This window comes from Squalius cephalus (genome assembly GCF_949319135.1).
Source record: "Squalius cephalus genome assembly, chromosome: 12".
Lineage (NCBI taxonomy): Eukaryota > Metazoa > Chordata > Actinopteri > Cypriniformes > Leuciscidae > Squalius > Squalius cephalus.
This window is the reverse complement of record NC_137133.1, coordinates 3,253,118-3,274,385: the sequence shown is the minus strand read 5'-3', so window position 1 is coordinate 3,274,385 and position 21,268 is coordinate 3,253,118. Positions and strand designations below refer to the sequence as shown.

Here is a 21,268-nt window from a genome sequence, read left to right as displayed (position 1 = left end):
AACAAGCAGTAATTAGGAGTTTATTTGGGTAAAAGTCATAGATAATAGTTGGTTAATAGTGAGAATAATGAGACGGTGTTTTTAAAATATGTTGTATTGAGACGTTTGTAGACTTGCACCACAGTCACTCCATTGTTCTCCTCGCTGTACTTTGGCTTGATGTCATGCAGAAAGATTTGTGTTCATTCTGAAATCTGAGTTAAGTGATCTGGATAAAGCACCTCTCTGTGTTTTGCTCCATTTATCTTTCCCTCAGTAGTTATTAGTCTTTCTAATTAAACCCATCCCAATATGACCAGCAGTTGCACAATAGACATTGTTTTCTGAATCTAAATCATTGCAGATATATAGTTTTCTTAAACTGTTTATTGAAACAGTTTATTGAAAACTTGAATCAGACAATAGAAAAATTAAATCAAATATACAAACACATCTCCAGCAATGTCTTGATCATCTTTATAGTATGATTTAAAAAAAAGAAAATCTTTATAGATAGATAGATAGATAGATAGATATAGAAGAACTGTATATTTTAAGTTGCACATGCCATTAAACTTTGCTTTAAATATGTTTGCATGTAATTTCTTATTTAAATGGAGAGAGAGAGAGAGAGAGAGAGAAGAGAGAGAGAGAATCACTTCTAATAACGAAGCTGTAAGTTTATCTGCTTCAAGAACAGTGCCGTAATTTCCTCGCTAGTGAGAAATGTCATGTGACTTTTAAGTTGTTAAACTGTGCAAGGGTGTGTGTGTGTGTGTGTGTGTGTGTGTGTGTGTGTGTGTGTGTGTGTGTGTGTGTGTGTGTGTGTGTGTGTGTGTGCGTGCGTGCCTTTGAGCGGGAGAAAAGATAACGTGCTTTTGGTCCATAATAAAATTTATATTTTGTTACAAAAAACATGGGAATAAGTTGTTTTAATCCTATTGTTTACTATATGTATTTGCTGGGTCAGTGTCATTGTGGGTTTTGGTTCTTTTGCTGTTGTCAGCTGTAAGGACCTTTTGAAATAACTGAAATCATTTGGCGAAGTGATATGGAACTGTAATGCGGTCAAGACCGTCCTGGAACTACTTTAGCCATGCGTTTACCTGAAAATAATTGCACACCTTAGAACGTTTGTCAACCAATCAGATTCAAGCATTCAACAGCCCCGTAGTATACAATGTTTTAATTAATTTTAATGAAAGAAATTTTATTTTTTGCCAAAGGCAAACTAACGTTTTCTCTGTTCTTCTTCCATTGACGTGATTGTTCTCCTGTTTTTCTCCCTCAGCGGTGAAATGGACGATGGAAAGCCGGTGTGGGCGCCCCACCCTACAGATGGGTTCCAGCTGGGAAGAATCATCGACATCAGTGCCGATAGTCTGAGCATCGAACCTCTCAACCAGAGAGGGAAGGTGAGGAGGAGCTTCTGCAGAAATACACAACCCGTCACGTTTAAAGCTGAAACATGCTGCGTGCAAGTACATGAACACAAATGCTTCCAGTTACACAAGCTCTTTTTATACATTTTTGCATTTATTATGTGTCAGAAAATGTAATTCATTATCCAATGGAAGTGCATGCTGTAGTCCCAAGGGCTCTACATTAATAGTCTTTTATGCTATTATGTATTATGCCATGGCAGATCAACTATTTGAATCTCGCTGAGCAAGTTGAACTGTCATGTTTCTAGCGTGTATAACAACACATCTGGTTTAATGGGATAGTTCACCTAAATGTGAGAAAATTCTGAAATTATTTACTCACCCTCATGTCATTGCAAACGTATGGTTTTCTTTCTCAAAAGAAGGAATTTTGAAGACTTTTGCTAATCAAACTGTTTTGGTTACAATTGACTTTTTTTCTCAAAATATGCTCTTTTGATGTTCCACTGAAGATGACAAAGTAAAGGATGACAGAATTTTCATTTTGGGTGAACTATTGCTTTAATGGTACAAAAGTCATTTTGTTCCCCCCCCCTGAATACTGAGGTTTGCTAATGCAAGAACTCATGTTAAGCATCTACAAAAAGAAACACTCTTAAAATGTGTTAGCTGATCATTTGGGCCTGCGTATTTGTGTAATGTTTTTTATTAGCCTTACAAGCTTGCAATTCTTCAGCCTGACATCAGAGGGTGTAAACCCACAGAATATGATTTAGTGAGAGATATTCATGAAACAGGGAATGGCAGTTAGTTAAAAATCTGTTTTTTAAGTAAGGGATAATGTACATCCAGCCGGTTGTTATCTCAGAATAAACCCCGACAGGGTGATCAGGATCAGGTCTTCATCAGCCTGAAGGGGTTTATTCTGTGATAACAACCGGCTGGATGTACATTATCCAGCTTGTTAAACGGCTACTTGCCACATAAGTAAATAATTAAACGCTAAATATTGATCTGAGTTGAAATATTTGATCAGCTCTTTAAATGCTAAGCTTCCGCAGAGAGAGCAGTTGCAGAGCGGCAAGTTCAAACTAGACAGACATTTAAGGAATACGGTATACAGTCATACCACTTATTACATGGTATTTCACCACATAAATAATTATTAGATTCGACTGAGTTATTTTATTAGCTCACCAAACGCAAAACTTGTGTACGCATTGTGTTTGGCACAAACCATGTTTATCTTTATTTTTCTACTTTGTGTCGTACTGTGGTTTTTGAGGGTCGTGTCACACAACTTCCTCATGCTGACTTCGGTCTAATTGTTTGAGATTCATAAGTGACAGACGAATTTGCATCTTGGATTGGACACAACCTTTTAAATGAGAATTAGTTTCTCCTCAGGTGTTAAAGTTTATAAGCCTGCTTATGATTTTGCAGTCGTAACGAAGCAGAATTCTATAGTTACGTCCATGTTATTATTTGCATCTAGTTTTGTTTTTCCCTACTGTGACCCTGTGAGCACAGACCTGGTGGCCATTTTTAGATTGTAGCTCAACAGTTAAGAACCACTGACAAATGTGTTTCCTGCACAGCTTTGTCAATCTGCTGCTGCAAAAAATCATATTTTACCTGACTTGAGTAATGTGAATTTGCGTCTAAAAGAATTGTGATGAGAAAATATGACTGTGTACAGATAACCAATGACAAGAAAACCTGACACAAACAAGTGACTGTGCTTGATTATGAGCCAGTTGAACTCACGTTAAAAAACTCACATTACCTGTTTAAATTATTCGAATGAATCCTGAACTCCTGAACTGAATCCATTAGAGCGGTTAATGAATCATTAAACTACTGACTCACTGATCTGCAAGTTGTCATTGCTTTCACCCATGTCCGTCTTGAAAGGAAGTTTTGTATTTAACTGAACTTTAACACAATTTCTCATCAAAAACTGACTGATTGTTCATCTGAATGTAGTTTTAATGTACTTGTATCTATGTGTATCTTAGGTGTATGTTAAATGTGTATCTTTTAACTAAGAACGGTCAGTTAGTAATGATTAAAATGTGTATGTTTCACAAACCTCAAGTACACAAAGTAGTACACAAAATGGACTTCATTTCAAGGTGGTCATTGTTGAAATTACTGAAGTGTGGAAGGGTGAATAGGAGCCACAGTTGTGTAGAAAACCAAGCCAGACAGGACTTATAGTTCAGGGTGGAAATGAAACCGCTCACTCTCTCACAACTCTTACTGGTTGTCAAGGAACACCAGTGAAAATCTCATTAAAAACCGCATTCCAAAGGGAAAGTTCTGTTGATTTAAAGGGCTTTTAGGAAAAAGCTTGTGCTTTCAAAACAAGGAACTGCTAATATGATCTCATAATGAGGTAACTTGCATTTTTGTCATGCTTGTCAAAAACATTTTTTGCACTTCACAGATTGTTTGCAGAAGCAGCAGAATGATTTAAATCTATGGCTGAATGCTTGTGTTTTCAGAGCTGCTGCAAACATGTCCTGTTGCCCATATGGAGTCCGGCCCTCTCTGGAGCTTTACACACATTACAGTAGCAATAACTCTGTGTGTGTGTGTGTTTGTGTTTTCACGTCTGACAACTACAAGACAGCGTGTTGTGTGCAGCATTACATCTCGCCCATGTGATTTGTGTGCAGTGTGATGTCGCCGAGCTGTGAAAGCACAATGGGCTGTCTGTTTACACGCTACAAGTGTGTGTGTGTGTGTGTGGAAGACACACTATTGTCTGATACCACAACAGAAGCATGGAGGTGGAATACATAAAGTGGGAACCGCACATAATTAGTTGTAGTTGTGTTTGCTAAGACGAGCATCAATATTGCTATCAGACCCCAAGTATTAAAGGGTTAGTTCTCCCAAAAATGAAAATTCCGTCATTAATTACTCACCCTCACAAAGCCGTAAGACTTTCGCTCATCTTCAGAACACATATGATTTAAGATGATTGAGGTTTCAAAGAGTTCATAAAGTGACCGCAAAAATCATGAGGAAGTGGAAGCGATCTGGCTTTGTATTAGTGCTGGGTTGAAAATATTGGTTTCTCGATTTTAACCGATTCTCATATTGATGAATCAATATCAATTCTGAAATCCTAATGGTCGATCTTTTAGTCTTTGCTGTTTTCAGTTGATAAAACATTATTTGTGGAGCACCTACCATCCAATAAATCGCAAGCTTTGTTACTCTTGATATGAAACAAAGTCAAATTCTGTCAATTTTATCACAAAACAATAAATAGCAATTAATGTGGCGTGACAGATCGCTGTAGCGCCTCAGTTGAACCGATCATCTCTTCCTCTTTACTACTAGTTACAGCACCAAATAAACGTGTGAACATCAGAAGGAATGTTGAAAGATACAGTTCAACTTACTAAAATCTGTATCTTGTCTCAATCAGTGCTTCAACTGCAGAGAGATGCCAATAAAACATTTAGCTAAATAGGTGCACAATATTACATATCCATTATATCTTTTTTCTTAACCTTTAATTTAATTGGGATTTAATTGGGAAAATCTAAATGGAATTGGGAAAATTGTGTCAATGACCAGCCCTTCTTTAAATGATGAACAGATTTAATGTATGCTTTTGTTCAACTACTGTACTGATAGAGCACTTGCAGAACAGTAAACAGAAGCTCAGCTGTAATGTCTTGACACACAAGAACCACTGAGGTTTGTTTTCACATCAAGCAAATACGGTTGAGCTTTCATTTACTGTGTTTGATGTGCTTTATGTGGTAAACACACAATGTCCTCTATGATGTCTTTTATAAACTTTATGAATCATCATTGTTTTGGTGAAGTGGATTCTCAAGTTTCAGTAAAATATCTTTGTGTTTCAAAGATGAATAAAAGTCGAATGGGTTTGGAACCACATGAGGATGAGAGAATTGAAATTTTTGGGTGAACTTTCTCTTTAAACTTCAGCATGTAATGTAACTAATCCTGCATTTGTGCTTTAGAAGTAAATAACACTTTAAAGTGTGCAGCTTGTTGAGGAGATGTGCTATTTAAAAAAAAAAAATTCTGACATTCAGAATTGACTTACATGCACCTTAGAAAACCGCCCAGAACCCCCTAGCAACAGCATAGCAACATGCTAAAAACCCCGTGAACGCCACATATTAGTCACCGCAATTAATACGGTAAACGACATCTAAGCAACTGCATATCTAGAGTTCCCTAGCAACACCCTGTCAACCCTCCACAACTCCTTAGCAACACCTTAGCTTCATGATTCCAAATACTGCTTTTCACTGACATGCAGAATCCAGATTATGAAAGTGCTCATTAACGTTCAATGCAAGCAGAGAGTTGTATGATTGTGCATGTGCAAGAGAAAGCGTGTGGCACTTTACACAAGTTTTCACAGGCTTTTAGCGTGCCGTACGGTTAATGATAGTCATTTCTCTGTGTTCCAGCACTTTCAAGCTTCCGTCAATCAAGTCTTCCCTGCTGAAGATGATGTCAACAAACATGTGGAGGACAACTGTAAGTGTCAATGTGTTTGAGATGTACATGTTGGTCATGTGTTGGATAAAATGACACAGTTCACTAATGGCTGTGTGTGTGTGTGTGTGTGTTACAGGCTCGTTAATGTACTTGAATGAAGCCACGCTTCTAAATAATGTCCGTGTGCGCTATAGTAAAGATAAGATTTATGTAAGTATATTCTTTGTTGCCAATGTTGTCATGAAGACACTATTCTTTGTGTCCCCTTCATGCTTACTTATCTTCTATGATTAAATGTTATTAATTTCTGAAATTCCTAAAATGTACAAATTTTCAATGTTCATTAATATTTGAAAATGGTTTTCTGCTGAATAAAAATTCATTTATTGGTTCCTTTCTTGCTGCTCATTTTACTTTGTGTTCTAGACATTTGTTGCCAACATCCTGATTGCTGTGAATCCATATTGTGAGATTCCCAAGCTGTATTCCCCAGAGAGCATCAAACAGTACCGGGGCCGATCGCTGGGCACTCTGCCACCTCACGTCTATGCAATTGGTAAGTGGCCGTGGACCTACATGCTACATTTAATCCAAAGGAAGTGATATTACAGTGCCCCTATTATGCTTTTTTAAAGGTTCCTACAACAGATTTACATGAATCCTAGGTCAAAAAACTCTTTTTCTCATTATATACATTGCAGCATCGTTACTTTTCTCAGTGTCTGAAATGGTTCAATCAAGGATTCAGTGTCTCTAAACCCCTCCTTTCTGAGAGCCTACTCTGCTCTGATTGGTCAGACGGCCCAGTCTGTTGTGATTGGTCTACTCTGCTCTGATTGGTCAGACGGCCCAGTCTGTTGTGATTGGTCTACTCTGCTCTGATTGGTCAGACGGCCCAGTCTGTTGTGATTGGTCTACTCTGCTCTGATTGGTCAGACGGCCCAGTCTGTTGTCATTGGCCTACTCTGCTCTGATTGGTCAGACGGCCCAGTCTGTTGTGATTGGTCTACTCTGCTCTGATTGGTCAGACGGCCCAGTCTGTTGTCATTGGTCTACTCTGCTCTGATTGGTCAGACGGCCCAGTCTGTTGTGATTGGTCTACTCTGCTCTGATTGGTCAGACGGCCCAGTCTGTTGTGATTGGTAAACCGCTTATATCACGTGTTCGAAACAAAACGCCTATTGTCATATCTGAATTTTGTCTCCAGTAATAATGCCGTCGGTTTTACGTCTTAATTCTTTGGAAGTGGTGCAAAGTGGTGTTTGCTTTCGTAGCGCAGACACTAGCATCTTCTCAACATGTCGACAACACAAACCAAACTCTTCCAGTCTCTGATACAACTACAGTGCTTGAGGGTCAAAGTAGACGTTGTTCACGGACAGCCAATAAAAGACCATAGGCTGGCATTATGCAAATTTGTAATGTAGATTTATAACAGGAAGTAAGACTGGAATTACTGACGAATCGTTTCAACAGTTCAGATTCGATTCTTTCTTTAGGAGACAATAGCTTTATTGGTCGTGCACTTTGATGTTTGACATTACACACTACATGAAAGGATAATATTGGAAAAAGCATAGTAGGGGCACTTAAAGGTGCACTGTGTAATATTTCTGAGGATCTATTGACAGAAATGCAATATAAGATCCATAACTATGTTTTCAGTGGTGTATAAAGACCTTACTTAATGAACCATTATGTTTTTATTACCTTAGAATGAGTCATTTATATCTACATAACCGCGGGCTATGAAGGTCGACATATTGTGATGTCATGTTTCTACCGTAGCCGACAGCGAACAAACAGCGCTACAGAGCGTGTTTCGTCACTAACTTGAATGAGAAGCAGCAGAAAAAGACGCAGCAGAATACTCAGGTTGTCCCTGACTCTGCAAACGTGGAGAAAAACACATCGTACATCGTAACGTTAGCTATTTCACCTTACCGAGCTGCTTTGATGCTCTTATCCATAGCTCTTATCTTATACTAACTAGCATGGAAACAAGCTATGGTAAAGTCAGTGAATAAAAGACTAACACAATGATGAACATGTAAAAATAACAATCGCAATAACATGTGGTTTTACTGAATAATTAAGTAAATATAATTTAATATAAAACATAACATAAAGAAACCTCATTGCTTGACTTGCTACTCTCTGCTGACTCAGACTCAGACGACGACATCTTCCGATCCTACGTCGGCCACCGTAGCTTCTCCTTCGAGTTTGCAATTTGAGGGATAGGCCGTGAGTGACTGACTGTTTGCAATTCGCAAACCTCACCACTAGATGGCGCTAAAAATTACACACTGCAACTTTAAGGCTTCTCAATGATGTACACAAAATATGTACTATTAGCTTGAATATGTAAATTGATATTTATTACTCCCTGTTTATACTCATACCTATTATTTATGTTTAGCGGATAAAACTTATCGTGACATGAAGGTGCTGAAGATGAGTCAGTCCATCGTTGTGTCGGGAGAGTCAGGAGCTGGAAAAACCGAAAACACCAAGTTTGTTCTCAGGTATAGAAAGGTCTCATTCATATAGCAATAAAATAGTTTGAATAAAAGGAAGAGATGCATTTCTACATAACACTCCAATCCTTCGTTTTTAACACTAAATACGTACATGATATGAATTTAGGAATATGAATGTTTCATTTAATGTGAGATGGGTTGTTCTTTCCTCTCACAGGTACTTAACTACGTCTTATGGTACAGGTCAAGACATTGATGAAAGAATAGTTGAAGGTACGCTTGAATGACTAATCTAAATTTGTACCCCACTATACTTTAACTAATGTAAGTCATAGAAAATATGTCGAAGAAACAACTGTTTTCCATCACTCAATTCTAGCGAACCCTCTGCTCGAGGCATTTGGAAATGCCAAAACTGTCCGAAACAACAACAGCAGTCGCTTTGGGAAATTTGTGGAGATTCACTTCAATGAAAAGGTGCGTCTTGTACAAAAGTCTCACTAGAGACAGATAAATGTAATGCTTTGTAGATATCAGTGCACAGTTTTGCTTTATTGCTGAATTTGTTGTCCTCTGAGTTTTTTTAATTGATATAGTGAGTAGTGATGCAAAATGTGTGATTTTGTAAATGAATTTGTTAGACATTTCTTTGCATGCAGTGCTGATTTGTTTTCCAGAACACAGTAGTAGGTGGTTTTGTGTCCCATTACCTGTTGGAGAAGTCCCGCATCTGCACGCAGGGTCAGGAGGAGAGGAACTATCACATCTTCTACAGGCTGTGCGCTGGAGCTCCTGAAGACATCAAGGAGAAGTTCCACCTCAGCTCTCCAGACGGTTTCAGGGTGTGTGTATCCTGCGTCTCACAGACCCACTACACTTACATTACACTTCAACTTCTTTAAAATAGCCATGCGTGCAGATTTAGACCCCTGTTTACCTCTGGTTTCAACCTGTTTACACCTGGTATTAAGATGTTTTTGGTCCATCGGATCACAAGTGGACGACACTAAATACAGGTGTAAACGGGGTCTAAACCGTTTTGAGCTCGTCCACCTTCCAACACTTCCAGTTGGGTAGTTGAAAAAACGCATTCGACCTGATTGCTTTAGTAGTGTGGTGTAAACACTCATGTGGTCGAATGTGTTCAAACAGCCACAAAAGACTGTGATAATGAACATTATGGGAAGAGCTCTAGACAGGCACAAAACGTTCCAAGCACAATGTTCTCTCATCATTCCTGATTTCTAACACACACTCACAGTGTTCGGCTGGTCTCGCGTCAGCTGTAGAAACTACAGCTGATGCTCTCCGTATGTTTTTCCTGTCGTCTCTGACTACTCTTGTAGTCCATTAGATCAAAAGATCTGAAAAAAACATACATTTACCCGCCCATAGACCCTCCCCCCGAAGAAATCGGGACAGAAGTGGTTGAAAGTGGACAAAAGAAACGGATTAAACACTAGATGTACACAGGAATGTGTCTCCCTCGTCTACTTGTGATCCGATAGAACTAAACACATCTTAATACCAGGTGTAAACAGGGTCTAAGTGACTCAACAGTGCGTTTACATGCATGTTCTTAACTCGATTATGCTTAATAAGCCATCAATGCATATGGTAATGTAAAGGTGACGTTAACCCGTTTTCCTTTACCGGAGTACGGTCATAAACAGCTTAAGCATAAACCGATTGATTTTTGCAGACTCTGACTATTTCTTGACCCAAGAAATGATTAAAATGTGTTCTCATCTTGTGCAGAAGTGGTTCTGCCAAAATGCTGCATCCGTAACTGTGTAAGAGGAGAATATGGGTCTGGAAGCTTCTCGCTGATATTTTGGAATACTCTTGGGTTTTTAATGCTTTATTTAACATCAAAACTGACATAAAAATGGAATACTCTAAATCAGATGCACGGATAGTTAGGTTTTGACCTCAATACCAGGGAATAACCTGATTTATTAATGAAGTCTTGTAAACGTGGTTTACTTGCATTGCCAGGTTATTGGTTTGCATGTTAACCGGGCTGACGGGCTAATTCATTAAGCTGATTTCTGGGAGTTATCAGCGTATTATCAGTGTGTTGATGTATGCATTGTCAATAAACATATTAACAAACAACTTTATTTTGACATTTGGCTTCCTGAACATATATTTTTATATGCATTCCACTTATGACAAGCACATGTCAGTTCTTAATTTGTGTTATATTAGCATGACAGTATTATTTGGCATATTCAGGTTGATCATGAGTGTGATCAAGCAAAGTGTTGAAGTTGCATTATTGAAATAGTCATTCATAAATATCTGTTAGCTAAACCATGTTTATTGTACACATTTTTTTCCATCTAGTATCTATGTCGAGGATGCACGAGGTACTTCTCTACCAAGGATTCAGACAAGCTGATTCCTAAAAACCGCAAGAGTCCAGAGGTAATACATTTATTTTCTATCAGTTGTCTGTATAATCAGAGGAACTGCCATCAGTGCGGCTTACAACAACTTATTTGAGAGGGAACTCACTTGCCCTCACTCTAGTATAAATGTTTTGGATACATCTGTAAAAGTTAACAGCAAAGATTTGTTGCGTTTTATACTTCAGTTAAAGAAGTACATTCCAATGGAAAGCAATTTTAGCATTCTTATCCACCAATTTGACACATTTTCACACCAAACATGTAAAATTGATTGATTTTACTGGAAATAATTCATAGTTGTGTCATTTTTAAAATATTACGTTTTCAAAGTTTTGGATTAAGGGGGCAATAGGGTCATTGGTGAGATGGGTAGAAGAATAGTCATTGATGAAGGGGTCAGTGGGACGTGATTCTGGATTTATAGATTCGCTGTTGATTTAGGCACGATACGCCTCAGCACTGATTCATCTCAGCCTTTGCGAGTGTCTACACTTGTGTTTGGTTGCTGCCCTACGGCTTGATATTTCACAGATACAAGGCACTTGCTTATGACCATGTATATCGAATTGTTTATAATTTATGCATGATTGTGTTCACACTAATCTAATCACTGCACTAATCATCGTTGTCTGTGGTTGTGTGTTTGTGTGTCCCTGATACATCAAAGGATGGGCAGGTGAATATGTGTGTTGTGCAATCAGTGGGACTTTGGTTTTCTTCTCTCCTTTCGGGATATAAATACATGACCTGGGTCCAATGTATTCCTTGGAGGACAATGATAATTATATTGTGCCATTTGGAATGTGGGTTTACTAGTTTTAATCGATTTCTCATCGTTTCCTTGTTCCTTTAGTTAACAAACTTGAAGGAATATTCTACTTGAGTTACACTGGTTACATATTAACCTTTTTGCATTATATCCAAATTTACAGCAAGTTCCTGCCATGGCCATGTAACGCTTAAAAGCTAAATAAAAACACACAAAAAACATGTGAAATATATATTTGACCCAGATCTTGTAAAAGTGGTAAGTTACTTTCATTTATTGGGAGCTAAACTGCCATTTCCCTCCTGTTTTGGCTTTTCTTGGCTTTCCATAAGGTAACGGGATATTCCTCTCTTAATATTCCTGTTTATGATTTGACACAAAATATGTGTTAAGTCACTTTCAAAGCAAGCAGCTTTCTGTTGGTTAACATGGCAAGTTTTCAAGACGACAAACTTGAGCAACTCTTTCCACTTAATATGACTTGACTTTGCCTGCAAAATTTCTCTGAACAACGGTAAATGTGACTACAAGACCTCAAAGCAATAAGCAAACACTGCAATACAGTAAACTTTACTGTAATTTGGTTGTCTGCAGTCACATAAGAGGGACCGAAGAACTGCATGTAAGCATATTGGATTTGATCTCAGTTGACAACCTGAAGGCAATGACATGGAGATTACAACAGTCATGAGATTCACGATGTAGCTTTGTGGATATATTTAAAGGATTACGTGGAGTTGGTGTTCTGCTGCCTATGTGCTTATAGTTATGCTGTATAGGGTAACAAAACTTTGAAATAAATTGATTCTAGTTGCTGTGCTTTGAGCAAACCTGATGATAAGCTCACATGTTTCTGTTCTGAACATGCATGAGTCTAACTTGAGCATTGTTCCTCAGCTTCTGAAGGCCGGTCCTCTGAAAGACCCTCTGCTGGACGATCACGCCGACTTTAACCGAATGTGTGTGGCCATGAAGAAGATCGGTCTGGACGACACAGAGAAGCTCAACCTGTTCAGGGTAGTGGCTGGGGTTTTGCACCTTGGAAACATTGATTTCGAGGAGGCTGGAAGCACCTCAGGTAAACGGAGAGCTAGTGTAGCTCCTGAATACACTTACTACACAGTTATTACACACACACTGGTCTGGTGCTTACTGTTAAATACTCTTGTGACTCAGCAAACACTTTTAACAGTCAAACCTGAATCCATTTTAGAGTTTTTGACTAAAGCTACATTTTAAAATCTTAGGTAGGCTTTTTATATTGCTCTTCTATCTATCTATCTATCTATCTATCTATCTATCTATCTATCTATCTATCTATCTATCTATCTATCTATCTATCTATCTATCTAATCTATCTAATCTATCTAATCTATCTAATCTAATCTAATCTATCTATCTATCTATCTATCTATCTATCTATCTATCTATCTATCTATCTATCTAATCTATCTAATCTATCTAATCTATCTTATCTATCTATCTATCTATCGTCAAAAATTTTACTGGTAATTTTACAAAATACACTACTGGTCAAAAATTTTAGATCGGTAAGATTTTTTATGTTTTTAAAAGAAGTTTCTTCTGCTCACCAAGGCTGCATTTATTTGATAAAAAACAGTAATGTTGTGAAATATTATGACAATTTAAAATGACTGTTTTATATTTTAATATATTTTAAAATGTAATTTATTCCTCAGATGAAAGCTGAATTTTCAGCATCATTACTCCAGTCTTCAGTGTCACATGATCCTTCAGAAATCACTCTAATATGATGATTTGTGTAAAAAAAAAAATCAAAATTCTTTGATGAATAGAAAGTTCACAGCATTTATTTAAAATAGAATATTTTCTAACATTATAAATGTCTTTACTGTAACTTTTGATCAGTTTAACTCATCCTTGATGAATAAAAGTATTGATATTTCCCCTAAAAATAAAATTAAAATTCTTACTGACCCCAAACTTTTGAAGGGTAGTGTTTAATGTTACAAAAGCTTTAGATTTCAGATAAATGCTGTTCTTCTGAACTTTCTATTCATCATAGCATCATGAAATAAACATGTAAAAAACTGTTTTCAACACTGATAATAATCATAAATGTTTCTTGAGCATCAAATCATCATATTAGAGTGATTTCTGAAGGATCATGTGACACTGAAGACTGGAAAATTCAGCTTTGATCACAGGAATAAATTACATTTAACTATATATTCACACAGAAAACAGCTGTTTTAAATTGGAATAATATTTCACAATATGACTGTTTTTGTTTGTATTTTTAATCAAATAAATGCAGCCTTGGTGAGCAGAAGATACTTCTTTTAAAAACATTAAAAATCTTACCGATCTAAAACTTTTGACCGGTAGTGTATATTTATTTTACGTATTTGATACATATATATGACATAACCGTTCCCTCACAACAAACATCAGGTCACATTAGCCATCAGCTCAATTATAAAGCAGATCTTGATGAAAACGAAGAAGAGCATCTAGGAAATGTGTCTGTGTATTGTGTTGGTCTCTCACTGCACTGCTGTTGATGTGTGTGTTTCAGGGGGGTGTGTCTTAAAGAAGACGTGTGGCCAGTCGTTGCAGTTCTGTGCCGAGCTGTTGGGTCTGGATGAGGAAGATCTGCGGGTCAGTCTGACCTCCAGGGTCATGCTCACCTCTGCAGGGGGCGTCAAAGGCACAGCCATCAAGTAAGAGCCAAGTCTCGTGCCCTCTGATGAAGAATTGAACCGAGATGCTTGGAATCCAGTGGAAAACCAATCACAGCCATGGCAATCCCTAACCAGAGATAATAGCTACACTGAGTGCTTTCCCTTGAGTAGTCACAATAGCCAGCGTGACATCGTGAAAGATTTTAATGGTGTAATGGTGCTCTTGTTGTCTTCTGCAGGGTTCCTCTGAAGGTGGAGCAGGCCACTAGTGCACGTGACGCTCTGGCTAAAGCCATCTACAGCCGTCTCTTCGATCATGTGGTCACCAGGATCAACCAGTGCTTCCCCTTCGACTCGTCTTCTCACTTCATCGGTGTGCTGGACATCGCTGGCTTTGGTACAAGACCGTCTTTGCTCAATTTTCATTGAGTCACCTGAGCCATTAATGCCATGTGGCTGATCATTCAAATTCCATTTCATGCTGTTAGGATCCTTGCAAAAATAAAACATCACTTGCACAACATCTACAATATAACGAAATATTTGCCACTTGCGTTTAGATTTCCAAATATCAATTGAAGCTAACCAACTGTAAAACCTAATTGTTCTCTTCCTTTTCCTCAGAGTATTTTGAGCACAACAGTTTTGAGCAGTTCTGCATCAACTACTGTAATGAGAAACTGCAGCAGTTCTTTAACGAGCGCATTCTCAAAGAGGTGAGATCTTCACAGCTCATTCACAACCGCCTCACCGTCACAATTTACACCAGAACATCTGTTTTTGGACATACTGTCAATTATCTTCCTATTACATTTTCTTTAATATTATATTACATACACTAGTTCAAAAATTTGAGGATTTGAGACCTTATTGAAAAAGGCTTACCAATAAATGAGTAATTATCAGCAAGGATGCATTGAACTGATCAAAAGTGACAGGAAAGACATTTATAATGTTTTCTAACATTACTGGAAAAAATATATATATGACAGTTTCCTCGAAAATATGAAGCAGCACAGCTGTTTTCATCATTGATAATGATCATAAATGTTTCTTGAGTATCAAATCATCATATTAGAGTGATTTCTGAAGGATCATGTGACACTGAAGACTGGAGTAATGATGCTGAAAATACAGCTTTGATCACAGGAATAAATGACATTTTAATGTATATTCACATAAAAAAACGCTTATTTTAAATTCTAAATGCATATCACAATATTACTGTTTTAGCTTATTTTTGATCAAACAAATGCAGCCTTGCTGAGCAGAAGAGATCATCCCAGCCCTAAACTTTTGAACAGTAGTGTATGTTAGCTTTCTTTCTGCACATTATTCGTGTTGCATTATGTATTTGTGTTGCCATATTCATATGTGTGCAGCGTACAGAGCGTTCGTACAAAATGATGATTCATACAGTACTGTATATCACAAACATGTACGTATCGCCTTTGTGGCAAAACCCTTCTGGCACCCTTTTTTTTCATACAAATATAGCATTGTAAATATTCACATGGAGTATTTTCAAAATGCATTTATCAACCGCAACAAACTGAAAAGTGATGAAATTACATGAATAGGAATCAGCAATTCACTTACATTGTTCATCAAATTAAACAGAACAACACAAAAAATACAATGCAGAAACAAATTCAACCGAATTTTAATAGCCGTTATCTTAACCAGTGTGGAACAAAACAAAAATCATTTCATTCATTCATTTTTATGTCTTTGCTTTTTCTTTTACACATGATTATGGGTGTTTTACATCTTTTGTGGCAGGTTTGCCACAAGTTAACTGCATTTTGCTGTAAATAAACAGTTAAGTTTTGACAGAATCAACCAAAACTGAGGAATGTTTTGGTGGTGCACTGATAAAAAAGCTGAGTCGATATTAGCCATTATAAAGCATGAGCTGGACTGATACCTTGTCTGTCGTTCTGTGTTTGGTTAACAGGAGCAGGAACTGTATCAGAAAGAAGGTCTGGGAGTCAATGAAGTCCATTACGTGGATAATCAGGACTGTATAGGTCTGTGTCTTATTAAACATGACTCTACGCCACAAATATATGATGTTTGCACTCTTTTATAAACCAGAAGGCTGAATCTTTTAGCATTAATTTACCTTTGTATCTGCATCTGTTCAGACTTAGTAGAGTCGAAGTTAGTTGGCATCTTGGACATCTTGGATGAAGAGAACCGGCTACCTCAACCCAGTGACCAGCACTTTACTGAGACCGTCCACAGCAAACACAAGGAGCATTTCCGCTTGACCGTGAGTCACACTTCACAACAGCCCTCGTTTCAGCATCTCACTCCAGTTTAGTGGCTCTAGTTTTTAAATCGCGCGTCTCACAGGTTCCCAGGAAGTCCAAGCTGGCAGTGCACAGGAACGTCAGAGACGACGAGGGCTTCATCATAAGACACTTCGCTGGAGCAGTCTGCTATGAAACGGTACACACACACACACTTCCATTGATTTTATATCAGGTTAGTGATATTTTCTATTGCTTAACCCAAGCTCTACCCCTAAACTGCTCATCACAGAAACATGCAAAACACTAGATTCAAAGAAAAACACATTTCTCTTTTGTCCACTTTCAAACACTTCTGTCCTGATTTCTTCGGGGAGAGGGTTATAGGTGGGTAAATGTATGGGTTTTTGCAGATCTTTCGATCTAATGGACAACATAAGCTCACGCAATTACATATGAACGCGCCCGGAGACGACTGGAAAAACATACGGAGAGCAGCAGCTTTAGTTTCTGCTCTGACAGACACAACACCAGCCGAACGCTGTGAGTGTGTGTTAGAAATCAGGAATGGTGAGAAGAGAACATTGTGCTTGATACTTTTTTCATCTTCAAACCAAACTTGGGTCTTCAGCCGACAAAGTTTAAATCCCGTCCGTCTAGAGCTCTTCCCATAATGTTCATGCATTAGGTCAGTAGACGGAGAGAAGACGGTCTTTTGTGGCTGTTTGAACACATTCGACCACATGAGTGTTTACACTACGAAAGCAATCCGGTCGAAGTGGACAAGCTCAAAACATTTTAGACCCCGTTTACACCTGTATTTAGCGCCGTCCACTTGTGATCCGATCCACCAAAAACATCTTAATACCAGAGGTAAACAGGGCCTTGGACTACTAAAACTGATATTAAAATGTATAAAAATAAATTAAAATGTGTTCTTGAAACAAAATCTACATTGTACCCCACATATTGATAGCAGCTCCCTGATGCCTGCAAATTGTGATCACAAAGTGAAAGTGAAAAGTGACCCCGGTGTTATCAGTAATACTGGTGTTGTCACAAGTTCATTTACCGGTGTGAAGATTTCCTCACCGTAACATTCCTAGAAGCCAACACTCTCCTGAAATCACTACTTCACAAAAAATTTGTCCATTTATTCTAGATATTGTTTTCACTCTAACTGTTGATCTGCTTCCTAGAACAGTGTTTTAAAGTGTTGTGATACAATACTTACGTGATACCTCTTTTCCTCTGTCTTTCAGACTCAGTTTGTGGAGAAGAATAACGACGCTCTTCACATGTCGTTGGCGTGTCTGGTGAGCGAGTCGAAGGATAAGTTCATCGGCGAGCTCTTCGAGAACTCCAACCACTCCAAAGACACCAAGCAGAAGGCCGGCAAGCTGAGCTTCATCAGTGTCGGCAACAAATTCAAGGTCAGTCTCAAGATCGTTTAGTCTAAGTAAGCGTACTGTTGGCGGTGGAAACACTAGCCGGATCAGGGTTTACCGTCCCGAATCATACTGTACTGTACTGTAAACGAGCCGTTAGTCTCACAGCTGTTTGAAGGGAAAAATTAACCAATGTGTACAGGAAATAGTTCAATTCAGTTTAAACAAATATAAGGTCATAAAAAGTCTGAAATATCCTAAAGTCCCCCTGTAGTCAATCATTTTATCCCTTAAAACTCATATTTGATCACCAAAATGACATATGTAAACGTTTTTTTCCTTTAAATAAAATTCTTCATGCCTTACAATAGCTTGAATGTAACTCGACACCCTTGCCTCATTTAGTATTCGCGGTTCTATGAATATGCAAATGAGCCCCGCCTCCACTCACTCACTCAGCTCAGAGATCCACTGGTTGACGATCACACGTTGATCTGATTGGTTACAAGGTAGTTTGTGACGTCAGAAACACCAGCGATTTCAAAGCGTGTTTTTGAGACTGTCTTTGGTTCACTGCAGTTTTAAGGAGGAAATACTCAGCAATGCTGTCGACTTATGAATTTACACATGCTTTGTCTTAAAGCATATTAAATACACACAACATTTAAAAGCTTGATTTTCAACACAGGGGGACTTTAAATGGTATAACAAAAGTCTTCATGTCATTTAAGAAGTCTTAAATTTGGGGATGTAATAGCAGTAATGGTGATACGGGAACACACTACACCACTGATCGTGCTCAACCGGACCGGCTCTGTTCCAGTCGTGCAGTCCTGACGTCTGCAGTGTCTAAACACTCGAGTCGAAGAGTTTAATGTTGCCAGTCGTCCTCACAAAGATGTCATTAAACATGTTTAATATATGTGGCTATGCTGTGAGGAAGCGTTCCCTGTCAAACAGCATTCATGCTTATTTTTCTCATTTTGTCAAATCTTTTTTTCTTAATTACACATCTTGTTTTGATGTTTCTTTTATATTTATTCATAAGTTAACATTGCAAGTAAAACATTTTTAGGCTATTAATTTTGTTCTACAGATGGAATAAAGTGAATCCGCATTCTGTAAAAATTCTCTCATTTTAAAAATAAAATTAAGTATTCTTTTATTTCGATCTGCAGTCAAATGGTAGCTTATGTAGGCTATATATAACTGCACTTGTTTATGAATATTTAATACTAATAATTTAAATAATGTAAGTCGCTTTGGATAAAAGCGTCTGCTAAATGAATAAATGTAAATAGTCTAACAAATTAAAAAAATAATAATAATATTTGTAAATAAAATGATTTTATATACACTCCTGGGGGAAAAAGGGCGAAGCAAAAAATGGCAAAATATTGTATAAGCCTGATGGATTTTTGAAAAATACCATCTGATCATTCCTCTTTCGATAACTTTTCTTTTGTGGGAAGCCATTCTGCAATATTCTCCTGTTCTCCAAAGCCTTAAATGACTTTATCACAGTGAAGTGGCTCACCAGTACCAGCACAATCTTTAATGAGCAGCTGGAAGTAGAAAAGTAAAGGCATTTTATAATAAGAGTTCCAGTGTATTTTGGTCTTTTATAATTAAAAGTCCTGCATTATGCATCATTTAGTTTAAAAAAATAAATAAATTTATGGATATTATTGTTATTTCAATGACATAATAAGCTGTTTCTGACGTTCAATTGAAAGTAAACTCTTGTGGCTTCTCTCTGGGCCGACCCGTTATAGGAAGGAAAGACTATGAACATTATTTAACACATTCAGATTTTGCAAGTATTTGGCACAATAATCCTTTATTTTCTTTCTTTAAACACTTTATTATTATATCAGCAAAATCTAATATTGATCCACCTCTAAATTCTAATGTATCGATATATGTTAGTAAGTATGCATATATTGAAAACATATCTTGAGTGTTTTAAACGTGCAGTTGCCCTGTTTAATTAAGTCAAAGAATCTGAAATACATGCTTTAATTTGAGGTTGAATGGCTTCGTTCTGTATGGTCATACTCATACTATATTAATGTTATTTGTGCAGGTCTTAAATTTGATGTGGTTTGTTTCTGTCTCTCACAGACTCAACTGAATATTCTTCTGGAAAAGCTGCACAGTACTGTGAGTACATTTTTGTTGGGATTTTCAGTTTTACCTTAATGTTATATATCATCGCTGTCGGGCAGAAACTTCGTAGATCCATTTTGTTTGTTTTTTTATAAATCATTACAATTGGTCACTCTTTTTGCCTGTCTGTGGGTTTTGCAAATATTTAACCAGTGAAAAGTATTAAAAAGAGCTTGACTAAACCTGGTAACTCCATTGGATCATCAAACTGTCAGTCAAACCTCATAACTCCGCCCACCTCTATCTTGAATATCTTTGGAGCGTCTCTGCTTGTTTGCTGGTCAAAAACCTCGCAACTTAATTTGAGCTTGATTTTGGTAAAATGTTAATAATATAATGACACATGACACTTTAACAACGCAGTGTTTTTTTAAATATTATTATTATTTAAAAAAAATAGTGTTTTTTCCTTCCTGAAAAGTAGCTGTTTTGGACATATACAAGGTTTCCGCCGACAGTGACGATATATTCCACATGTATGAGCTCAGGTGGCACAGTAAGATTGTTTGAAAGCGATGATGTGTTTTTCTGATTGACAGCTGGTAATGATTTTGCTGCTGTGTTTCAGGGTTCAAGTTTTGTCCGTTGTGTGAAGCCCAATCTGAAGATGGTCAGCCGTCAGTTTGAGGGAGCTCAGATTCTGTCTCAACTACAGTGCTCAGGTACACACACACACACACACACACACACACACACACACACAGACACAGACTCTCTCTCTCTCTCTCTCTCACACAGGGGGTGTAATACTTCATTGATGCCTTAAATACGAGACGGTTCCGTATTATACGGAACGGTTGGCAACCCTACACACACACTTTCTGCATTTTTACTGTAACGCAGTTCGTTGTTGTGGGAAGGAGGCGGGAACCGGTGAACATTTAAAGACTTTAATAACCAAATAAATAACCAAATACAAAATGAAAGACAGCAGCCCCTCACGGACGACTGCTGTCACATATGACAAAACAAACAAAACACAACATAAATCCAGGCCTGGCCTCTCTCGCTCTCCACTGTCGTCGCTCCTCCTTTATGCCTCCGCTCCTCCGTGAGAGATACGAGAGCGGTGCGTCGCGCAGGAGTCGCTCATCATTAATCACGAATGATGAAACACCATTTCAGTAATTCTATATTATGAATGCAGCTTTTATGACCTCATTTTAATTGATAGACTACCTGGAAAATCAGTAGCATGATATTCATCTTGTTATGGTGAAGAAGGGAAGCTCATGGACATGCTAAGCATCATTTACCTATTAT

General features: G+C 37.7%; 1 protein-coding gene across 6 annotated transcripts in view; it reads left to right on the top strand.

Annotated features, from left to right (window-relative positions):
- Window positions 1-21,268, top strand: part of myo6a (myosin VIa) — a 59,236-nt gene that overhangs the window by 21,498 nt on the left and 16,470 nt on the right. For all 6 annotated transcript variants that reach the window (XM_079887491.1, XM_079887495.1, XM_079887493.1 and 3 more), the window contains exons 2-20: window positions 1,271-1,394; window positions 5,831-5,900; window positions 5,998-6,071; window positions 6,288-6,417; window positions 8,284-8,389; window positions 8,562-8,617; window positions 8,724-8,821; window positions 9,022-9,186; window positions 10,694-10,774; window positions 12,425-12,605; window positions 14,088-14,232; window positions 14,433-14,590; window positions 14,818-14,909; window positions 16,151-16,223; window positions 16,341-16,468; window positions 16,552-16,647; window positions 17,711-17,881; window positions 19,961-19,999; window positions 20,574-20,667. In XM_079887491.1, the coding sequence (XP_079743617.1) occupies window positions 1,271-1,394; window positions 5,831-5,900; window positions 5,998-6,071; window positions 6,288-6,417; window positions 8,284-8,389; window positions 8,562-8,617; window positions 8,724-8,821; window positions 9,022-9,186; window positions 10,694-10,774; window positions 12,425-12,605; window positions 14,088-14,232; window positions 14,433-14,590; window positions 14,818-14,909; window positions 16,151-16,223; window positions 16,341-16,468; window positions 16,552-16,647; window positions 17,711-17,881; window positions 19,961-19,999; window positions 20,574-20,667 (2,081 nt within the window). The remainder of the gene's footprint in view (window positions 1-1,270; window positions 1,395-5,830; window positions 5,901-5,997; window positions 6,072-6,287; window positions 6,418-8,283; window positions 8,390-8,561; window positions 8,618-8,723; window positions 8,822-9,021; window positions 9,187-10,693; window positions 10,775-12,424; window positions 12,606-14,087; window positions 14,233-14,432; window positions 14,591-14,817; window positions 14,910-16,150; window positions 16,224-16,340; window positions 16,469-16,551; window positions 16,648-17,710; window positions 17,882-19,960; window positions 20,000-20,573; window positions 20,668-21,268) is intronic.